This window comes from Corella eumyota, chromosome 2 (assembly GCF_963082875.1).
Source record: "Corella eumyota chromosome 2, kaCorEumy4.1, whole genome shotgun sequence".
NCBI lineage: Eukaryota > Metazoa > Chordata > Ascidiacea > Phlebobranchia > Corellidae > Corella > Corella eumyota.
This window is the reverse complement of record NC_137491.1, coordinates 2210253-2221343: the sequence shown is the minus strand read 5'-3', so window position 1 is coordinate 2221343 and position 11091 is coordinate 2210253. Positions and strand designations below refer to the sequence as shown.

The window sequence follows — 11091 nt, the reverse complement described above, 5'->3', positions numbered from 1 at the left end:
TATTTAGAGCGCCTATGAGTAATTATTTTAAAATGTATTTTTTTAAGTATTAGATAATTTTTTGACATTAAAAACACTTTTAATCTTTATAAAATATTTGTAATTGGTAAATAACCTGGAGAAGCTAATCATTAGGTGAGTCAAATTTTTAATTAAAAATTTAAAATATTATATACTTGATTTAAATAAAATTGTAAACACCTGTGATGTTTACAAATTTTTTATTTTACGCAAAAGTTTTTGTTAAGTTTTCGCGAGTTGGCATTTCTAAAAGTAGCAAACTTTTTGCCCCCAGAATTTTTTTGATTGATAAAAACAAGGCTATTCTAATACGCTTTAGTGTATGCCTTAAACATTAGATTTTTTGTCCAGTTTATGATATTTTATGCAAGTTAACAAAAAATCAGAAGGTTCTAATAATAACTGCAGCGGCTGAAAATTTAAACATCGTAAAAACTGTTTAAGTAAAGAAAAAAAGACATCATCGAATATGTTTAATAAGTTCACGACGATTATACAGCAAGCAGTTGATGCTCTAGCACCAGATACTCCCTTACATGAAGATTTTGTTTATCATTGGAAGTCAATCACGAACTTTTATATTGAAAACACAGATGACAAAACACCAGTAAGTTTTTATTCGTATAACTTGTTTTATTTAATTTTTAATTAAAGGACAAATGTTGTTTGGTTATGTTTAATTTCCTTTTTTTTTAAAAGAGTCATAACAGTTTCAAGAACCGTTAAAGTAACAAGAACAAAAATTTTTTTTTTTGTATATATATTTATCCTTGATGTGGGAAAATCGAATGCGCGACTTAAACATATGGTAACATCAGTTACTCCGACCCAGTCTCGAGTTGCCTGTAGCAGTTTGGGATATTATATACATTATAATTGCCCGATAATTATGCTGCTGATTAAGTGCTGGCTTAGCAGGTGTTTTTATTTTATTTTTATTTTATTTATTTAACCAAACTTTCAGGTGACAGACAGCAACATTCCTTCCCACTTGAAACAAATGCTTCAAATCTTGATTCAAGAGGAAGATGAAAAAGGAGGAGACACTGGACCTTGTATGGAGTATTTATTACAGGTAGAATATATGTTTTTGTACTACCTGAGTTGCCTCGTAAAATAACCTGGGTTTGGTGACCATTTTTTACTGCTATAATATATTATAAGGTATATATATATATTCTTTAAAGTCATATATTAGCGATATTTTTATATCCAAAAAATAATAAAGTTGGTGTCACTGAACACAAAAATGATTTTTTTAAACTTCAAATAATTTTCCCTACTAATTAAAATTTATAAAAAAAAAGGAAAGCCCTGTTTGTGATGAAAAAAATATGGTAACCTGGTTTTTTATGTTAATCATTTTCCAGTATTTTTGAAAAATAAATTGTAAGTACCACAGCCATTTTTTAAAGGTTTTAAAGCCATTTTGTGATTCATTGTCAACCATACTAACGTGCTATATACATCACTTAAAAAATTGTAAAACTCTGTAACATAACCCTTCAAAATGTTTAAATATGTAGCGCATGTTCTGAACTTAGTATTACTTTATGTTTTTGTGTTTTTAGCATAAAATTTTGGAAACCCTGCACACATTGGGACGAGCGGATTGTCCACCAGGAATGAAACAACAAATTTTAATCTTTTTTAAAAATTTGCTCGGAAAAATACGGCAGCCCCTTCTTCCCCATGTTAACGTTCACAGGTTAATTTACCTAAAACTTATAAGTATAGAAGTATATATATAAAATGCATAAATAAAAATTTTTATTACCTGCTTAACTTGTTTATTAAATGTTTAGAAACGAACACTTATAGTCATAAAAGTTAATAAAAGGCAAAATGACAATTTATAGCTAAGCTTATTTAGTTTAAATTTAGAAAATCAAAATGTTTTTGTCACATAATAATATTATAAAATAAAATATAATGTATTTTACTTTTATACGCAGGGTACGAATTAACGTTTAAAAAACGATTCGCTAAAATTGAGGTCACGAGTAATTATTAGGTTCAAGTCATAATCTTCGTTTTTTTGTAACACTTGACGCATTGCGTGGCATTTTTAAAATGTAACCTATTGTTAAACAATCGTTAAGAATATTTTGCACGAAAAACGAAACATATTTAATTCTTTTAAGGCTGTGTTATGCATTTAAAAAATTGCGCAACAACTCATCGATCTCGGGAGCGAAATTTACGCATTGCCAAAACATGGAAAGTTATTGTTATTAAATGCCCTATAGTAACCTACATTTCCGCAGGATTATGATGATGTAATTAAATTAGTGTGAAACCGGTTGTAAAATAGATCGTAAAAATATACACGAGAGTTTTATCACTGCATGGACCTTTTTTGGTTGATTCGCTATTTCTAATATATTTGTAAAAAAACGATTCGCCAATTTTAAAAAAACGATTCGCTTTTAGCGAATAGCGACCCGTTATTTCGTTCCCTGATACCTATTTAAAAATCATTCTTTCTTATGTTTCACAGTGCTCAGGCTAATATTAAATTCACATTAACATTTTAACAGTAGTGTTTTTTAACTTTCAGACCTGTTGCGAGGCTTGTTAAAATTTGTGGGGAAGTTCAAGCTGCTCCCACTGAGACTGAAGAAATATCATTTCTATGTACGGTGTGTGCCAGGCTAAAAAGAGAACCACATTTGGTCCATTTGTTTCTACAAGGAAGTTTGGAGAATCCCGTTGTGGGGAATGATGTAAACAAAACTAATGCAAATGAGGTATGTTGTTTTTTTTTAAATAATTAAAGGGTACTATAATAATAAATGTTAGTTACTGATTACTAAAAAATTAGGGATGGGCCAATTGAATCCGAGTCCGAGTACTTGACCCGAGTATTAAGAATATTTTAATACTCATGTTTGTTGAGCATTTTTTAGTACTCGGATGCCGAGTATAATTTGTCATTTAAGATCGTATACGATTTACTAAACATAAAAAAACACGAGGTTTGCCTTTTTCTAATAATTTATAACCTACTCGCAATTATATTACGTTATTTAAGCAACAATTGCGCAACTAATACACTTTTTACTACACTTTTTTTACTAAATTTTACGCATAATAAATTTGAGACTTAAACATTTTTGTTTGGACTTAAAATGATATTGCTATCAGCAGTAAGTTTTGCCAACGTTAAACCTTTTATAATCCATAAATACGTGTTTTTTGGCAAATTTTGCAGTTTTAAAATTATGCGGGAAAGATTCTCGTGAACAGTTATATACGTTTAAATGACGTCATAACCGAGTACTCGGACTCGGCCGAGTATCGCGACAAAATACTCGGGCTCGTCGAATCCGAGTAATTTGGATTTCAGTCCATCCCTAGTAAGTAGTTTTGCCAACGTTAAACACTTTATAATCCATAAACACGTGTTTTTTGGCAAATTATGGGGAAAGATTCTCGTGAGCAGTTATATACGTTTAAATGATGTCATAACCGAGTACTCGGCCGAGTATCGCAACAAAATACTCGGGCTCGTCGAATTCGAGTAATTTGGATTTCAGCCCATCCCTACTAAATATGTTAACTTTTTTTGTGGTTACAATACCTATAAGTAAGTTACAAATTTTATTACAAATTTTCAATTATTTTTTTAAATTCACCACAGAATTCGACAAAACTATCAACTGGAGACACCCCTACAAGCTCAAACAAAGAGAAATACGATCTTGTCGATTCATTGTTAAACTTATCGCGATCAGAAGATGGTAGGGTAGCAGTAAAAGCATGTGAAGGATTATTATTATTGGTTTCTATACCACATCCTGATGCTGCAAATGCAACTGTTAGAGGAACAAAGTTATGTCCGCTTCTGAATACAAGGTATTTATTAGTTAGATAGTAGATAATGTGAAAATTTTTGCAATTGTTACCTTGCTTTAAACAGTGTTATATTTAAATGTTTTTAGATGGACGTATGTGTAAAAAATGTTTAGTGTTTGGCTGCTATCTCATTAAAAATTTTGTTAATCCTACCTTAAAAACTGACATTTATTTAGAAATATATATATATATATATATACAGTATTTTTTTCCTAGTTAAACTAAAAGGCAGTGACCTAATTTTGTAATCACAAGTTAAATATTTGCTATCATTTTTGTCTTTTTTTGTAAAAACAAATCACTACTGAATAAACAAACAATATTTTTTTTGTGTTCAATCACTTTCAATAAAAATTTTGTACTAAAACATACAATATTTTATTTTTAAATTTTTTTTCAGGCTTATTTCTTTATTCAAACTCCTTCCCAATACCCTTGATCCCAGTGATGTAGAGTTAATAACAGCTAAATGGGGACTGGATAGTCATAGTTACTCGTGTTCTGATAGTAGAAACTTCACTGGAAAGAGAGCTCTTGTTTCTTTCTTATCATGGTTTGATTATTGTGATCAACTTGTTATGGATGCTTACCAGGTATTTTAAATCTATATTTAATAAACCTTAGTGGACAAAATACATTTAAATATATGTTCAATTCAAAAGCTTTAAAATTTAAAAAATCTGCCATTTGTGGTGTGCGGGTAAATTATTTTGAGCAAATGTTGGTTGAAGTTGCAACTGTATTACAAAAATTAAAATGTAGCCTATTTTATTTGAGTTGGTCATTTTAAAGTTGGTTATGTAGTGTAATGGATAAGTAATTAATATTCTTTGGGAAAGTACTACCTATAGAAATGTAAAACTATTATAAACAAAGCGCATTTATTATTTATAATACTTTTAATCTTGTTTAACATATTTTAAGATTGGATAGAAAAAAATTACATTACGCTTATGTGAAGTATTAAGTAAACTTACTTTGAATTTTAAAGTACAACTACATTATGCTTAACAAAATTATTGTCATAACATATATATTTTAGCTTATGTTCAAAACTATAAAGGATAGGACTACAGAAACTTCACATAAATTTATTGTGTTGTTTTTTGAACAGGATTGTGGCCAGTTTATAGCCTCATCAATCGCTCAACATTTTTTCAAAGAAGTTTTACTTGAGCCTTTATTACAAGCTGACGAACGAGCTTCCCTAACCACCACTGCTGTGTTATCTAAACTATTTGGAATGGTTCGATCTAAACATTTAATTCGGGAAATGGTCAACTTTATTGTTCCTGAAAAAAGTACGGATCAAACTAAACAGGTAAGATGGATTACTGTATTTTTTTGCCAATAATCCAACCAAATCTTAAGTTTAATGTAAGTATTTTAAATCTCAAGTTAATAAATGTTAATAATAAATGTTTATTGGTATTTTTGACTTGGACGAACGGGATTTCTGTTTCTGCTTTAAATAATTTTGTCTTGCCAACAGTAAAAATTAACTTAGTTCACATCTTTTGTATGTGTATTATGAACGTTATTTGTTGTTTAGTGAGGGGCAACCAATTGATAATATTTAAACTATACAATTTATTTATTTAATATATGTTTTCAGTAGCATGACTAATTGATTGTAGTACTTAGTTACTGTTGTTGTAGTCATGTAAAAAAAACTTTTTAGTTTTTGTAAGATTAAATTTATATAAAAACTCATTTTGTCATGACAATTTAAATTTTAATTTTTTTTAATTTTTTTACAATTGAGTTTTTTCTGGTTACTTAACAAAAAATATTTTTGATTAAAGTCATATATGAGCGCTATTTTCATACTCAAAAATTAATAAAGTTGGTGTCACTGAACTCAAAAATGATTAACTTTAAATATTTTCACTTATTTTTTAAGTTATACAACTTTAAAAAAAAAATCAAAATTAATTAAAAAAAAGGAAAGCCCTGTATGTACTAGCTTGTATACATTCACTATGCTACTTGGTATTTCTACGTTACACATAAAATATGGTAACCTGGTTTTTTATGTTAATCATTTTCCAGTATTTTTGAAAATTAAATTGTAAGTACCACAGACATTTTTTAAAGGTTTTAAAGGTATTTTGTAATTTCGCGACAAACATACTAACGTACTATATACATCACAAAATTCCAAAACTCTGTAACATAACACTTTTTTTTTTATATTTATTTTATTTTTATTTAACAGGATTTAACAGGAATTTTTTATTTAACAGGAATCTGAGCCAAATTTATTGGGAAGATTATTAGAAAGATGCGACCACTTCACTGATGAAATATCAGTCGTAACTTTGGGTTTATTTGAAACTATATTGAACAAAAAAGATCCAGTTATATTGGATCGACTCGTGTTACAATACCTTAAAGATAGAGGATATCATGCCAAAAATCCAGGTTCGAATAAAATGCAAAATATAATAATTTGGGTTTTAAAATTCTGTGTGTTTTTAACAGTATTTTAAATTCCTTATTTTTTAAACATTGCTTATTAATTTGCAAAGCCTTTAAATAAAAACAGATAAAACGCCAGTCCAACTATTTATTTTATTAAATTTCTGGCTTTAAAATTTGTTTTTTTTAATACACTGTGAATTGTTAAGTAAATTAAGATAAATTTAACAGTAATATTACTTGGCTTGTTTATATTTGAGTGTATTTATACTAGTCTTTAAATTATCTCTAAAAAATCTTCTCTAAAAATATTTGTATTCTCTATAGGTACGCAAACTAAAAAAAAAAAAATTTAAGAGAGAAAATTTAAGTTTGTTGTTCTTTTAGGTAATGTTGTGATCCAGAGTGACTCGGAAGAATTGGAATGGGATCTTGAGCCAGGTTTGGAGTCAAATACTCCCAACAGTCCAAAGAGAACAAAACATCATTCCAACTCCGAACTGCTAGGTTAGATTGTAAAAGTGTCGAAAGTTAATATTTAAATGTTATCATAAAAAATTTTAAACTTATTATTGCTTTTATCATTTAAAGCATTAGCAAAGCAGTTTTTTTTTTAGTTTTATATAAACAAAAGTTATGATTTATATTTTATCTATAAATTATAACATGGCTGCAACTTTTAACTAATATTTCCCCCCGATAATCAACGCACCACAAAAAGCAGTTTCATTTATTTTGCGGCCTTTAAAGTGGACATACCATATTTGTTTATATAAAAATATATAGCCTATATAAATCTTGTTCACCGAGCTCAATTAAAAACAGTTTTTCCTTTTTTAAGTAGTATGGTTAAGAGTTCATGGCATCAATTTATGAGCCAAAAGGTATTGGGTTCAAGATGCACCAATGCCACACTATTTGCCCTTAAGCCCGGCATTTACAGATAGCTTAAACATGTCCCAACTGCACACACCTTTCCCCCCAAAAAATACAAAACCTATCATCTTAGAGTAATATAAATTAAAAAAAAACAGAAAAAAAACAGTTTTTTAACTTTTATAGATGGTGGAGGAGATGCCAGTAATCCTCGAGTTCACATTCAAAGAACAGTGAACAAATATTTAACAGCTATGCCTGACTCAGCAAAGTCTACCCAACCTAATGATGATGACTCAGGGTAAAAAAAAACATTTGTCATATAATTAAATCCCCCTTAAATTTTGTAGGGTTTATATGCAATATGCCTGTTATTTAATTGCTAATTCTGCCCTATATATAAACATTAGTTGTAATGTAACAATTATATAATTAAAAGGAACAAGTAAATTTTATATTTTCTTGATTTTTGCACTTCATTTTTTTACTTTATATTTTGGTTGGTTACAAATTTATCATAACTCCTACTAATATATTAATCAATAGTAGCTTACGATCTCAATTTTTACTAAACCACTAACTAAAATGTCTTCCAGTTATGATGGGTATTTAAGAGAAGCCCACAGAATGTACAAGGAGGTTTGTAATACTTGTAAGTTGTTCAACTGGCCACCTTTTAACACTGATTGTATTGAATCACCTGAAAGATGCAGCCCTGTAGCTAACTATGATGAAGGTAAGTTAATGGATAAATTTTTAAACTGTTAATTTTAGAGCTTTAAAAATAGATGTCTTTTTAGATTATATGTATTTTAGTTTTATATATTTATTGGTATATTATCAAAAATAACCGGCAGCGTGGTGTAGTGGTAAGAACACTTGCTACACCACGCATGAGGTCGTGGGTTCAATCCCCATTGATCTCATGCTTTAGCGCCCTTAAGTAAGGCGCTATAAATGGTGTAAACTCCTACTAAGCCAGCACTGAATCAGCAGCATAATTCCGGGCAATTATAATCTATAATATCCCAAACTGCCACAGGCAACTCGAGACTGGGTCGGAGTAACTGATGTTACTCTGTTTAAGTCGCGCATTCGACTTTCCCACATCAAGGATAAAGATATATACAAAAAAAAAACTAAGTGCTAGTATTTAACTATTAGCTAACCATTTTTTATTCTAAATTTTGTTTAAATTATTCAAAAAATTTTAAATTGCTGTTTTTCAAGTCAAAATAATTTTAAAATTATGTGTTAAAAACAATAATTTTTCTATTTATTATTGAATATTACTTACAAATTTATATGCCTGACTACAAGTTTTTTATTAAGAATTTTCAAGTTTTAAACTTTTCATTTTATTTATTTTTAATAATGGATTACTTAAATTATTAAACAGCATACATAATTTATAAAATCACTTTTAAAACCTATACAATATTTTAGGTCCTTTTCTTCGGATGCTTTTTAATAAACTAAAGAATGTGTTGTCACAACCTTATGCAGTAAACCTAGTAGTTACTTCAATTGCATCCAAATTTACTTTATTACCCCATCCTTTATTGCACGAACTTTTGCTGGACCCCCTTACACCAATAAGACCTAAAGCTACTTCTGTATATTCAGTTATACAGGTATATATGTTAAATATGCCGTTCAGATTACAAATATTTGGTAAATTAATGTTAGAGAAAGACTAAAATGTTTCTGGGTTAGAATAGGTAAAAATTTTTTGTATAATTGTAGGGTTTTATTATAACAAATCAGGGCTTATGCTAAGACTCCGATAAGTCCAGGGCCTTTATTAAGACAACTTAATTTACTTGTAATTTAATTAGGTCAATTATATCTTAACCTAAGACTCAAACTTTTTTTAATACCATAAATATATAGCAGTAAATTTTACTTAATAAAATATGTACATTAACCATTATTTTAACATCATGTATTTATAAAAAAATACATTCCAATAAAAACCCAAACTTTAATATATATATTATTTTTTTCGTTGAAATCAAGGGTGTAGTTGAACAAGTCACTCACAGAATGTCTCATGTTACTAACTTCAAAGCTAGGTTAATGTCAGCTCGGAAAAACCTGGCAAGCAGTAGTGAGGATTCCCCTACACACCAAAAAGGTAAGGGGTTTGTTATTAAACCAATTGTGTGGTATACTGGTCAAAACATTGGTCAACAAGTCGAAAGGCTTCAGTTTTAAGTAGCACAAATGCAACACTATTTGCCCTTAAGCCCGATGTTTACATATAGCCTAAACTTTTTTTTTGTATTTATCTTTATCCTCAATGTGGGAAAGTCGAATGCGCTACTTAACCATAGAGTAACAACTTTTACTCCGACCCAGTCTCGAGTTGCCTTTGCAGTTTGGGATATTATAGATTATAATTGCCCAGTAATTATGCTGCTGATTATGTGCTGGCTCAGCAGAAGTTCATAACGTTTATAGCCTTACTCAAGGGCGCTACAGCATGAGATCAATGGGGATTAAACCCACGACCTCATGTGTGGTGTAGCAAGTGTTCTAACCACTACACCACGATGCTGGTACTTGTAACAGCACACATCAGTTTCCAATATTTTATAAAACCTATTGCTATAGGGTGAAATAGAAAGAAATAATATTTCGATTTATGTAAACATTTTACGAAATCAATTTTTTTTTTGGGGGCTTTTAATGCAAAATTGAATTGAAACTGCAGACAGCATTCATTAGGGTTTATTATATATAGATTTCTTTATAATTTTTTTCTTTATTTAATATTATTACAGGGACTGCAATGGCCCAGAACCTTAGCAGTGGGGGTGGAATATCATTAATTGGTACAAACGACGATCATCGAACATTTTTAGAGGGTTCCATCGTTTTAGAGGAATTCTGTAAAGAATTGGCCGCAATTGCTTTCGTCAAACACCATGCTATGACAATCAGAGGTCTCTAGTTATATAGGTATAAACATAAGTTACACTTTCAAATATATTTAATTTTATATTGGGTTAACTGAAGTGCTAATATAACAATGTTATGTTATGTTTGCTAGGTTTGAATAAGGGGTATTGTTTTATTATTTTAAATATATGGTTAAATTTGAAGAAAAATGCTGTAAATTTTTACTTTTTTATTTGAAAAAATTTTTTTTCACAAAAAAGGGTATATTATTTTTATAGTTTTTATAGGGAATGTACATATGAAATCCCCTACTTTTATTATATTAATAGCATCTTGATCTTAACCTTAAAACCCAAGTTTAAATAGGGTAATAAAGAGATGTTGTAGTGTTAAGCCAACATAATTTTAACATTTTTTAACATTAAACTGGAATAAAATAATATTTGTTGCCCTGTAATTTTTTGGGGGCTTAAATTAATATAAATGATCCAGTTTGTGTAATATTAAAGAAGTAGTGTTTTTAAAATACCCAATATATTTTTATTGCCAACTAGCTTTTACATTAAGCAATTTTATTCATTGTGTGCAATGCCTTATTTTCAAGTTAACGTAATACTTGTTTATTTATTTTATCTGTTTTTATATTGGGTGTCAAAGGGTTATGTATGTTTAATTGAGAAGCATAAATTTCAGGATTTTTTTGGATTGAGAATATTATTTGGCTAAAAAATTTACACTTTTTTGTTTTTGATTGGTTTAAAAATTTTGCTGGTATTTATATTTACTATATTTTAAATAAAAGTACAATATTTAATTTTTAATGTTAAATAATTAAAAAACCTTGGTTTGAAATTGTGTTTGTTAGTTAAAACTGATTTTTGGTTTCATGTTTTAAACCAAAAATACTTAATCATACCATTTTATAAAGTCAAAAGAATACATTACAAAAACTAATAAAAAACATAATTAAATCTAATAAGATTATACAATTAAACAATTAAATTACAAAAA

General features: G+C 28.8%; 1 protein-coding gene across 1 annotated transcript; it reads left to right on the top strand.

Moving 5' to 3' along the window:
- The first annotated feature begins 250 nt into the window (after window positions 1-250).
- On the top strand, window positions 251-10888 carry LOC145741558 (FHF complex subunit HOOK interacting protein 2A-like). Its single transcript, XM_082559158.1, has 14 exons — window positions 251-628; window positions 986-1096; window positions 1593-1729; window positions 2582-2771; window positions 3665-3879; window positions 4280-4472; window positions 4994-5200; window positions 6126-6303; window positions 6688-6807; window positions 7363-7477; window positions 7773-7912; window positions 8623-8810; window positions 9196-9313; window positions 9963-10888. Exons 1-14 carry the CDS (start codon window positions 491-493, stop codon window positions 10130-10132), a joined length of 2220 nt encoding a protein of 739 aa, XP_082415284.1. The 5' UTR covers window positions 251-490; the 3' UTR covers window positions 10133-10888.
- The last annotated feature ends 203 nt before the right edge of the window (window positions 10889-11091 follow it).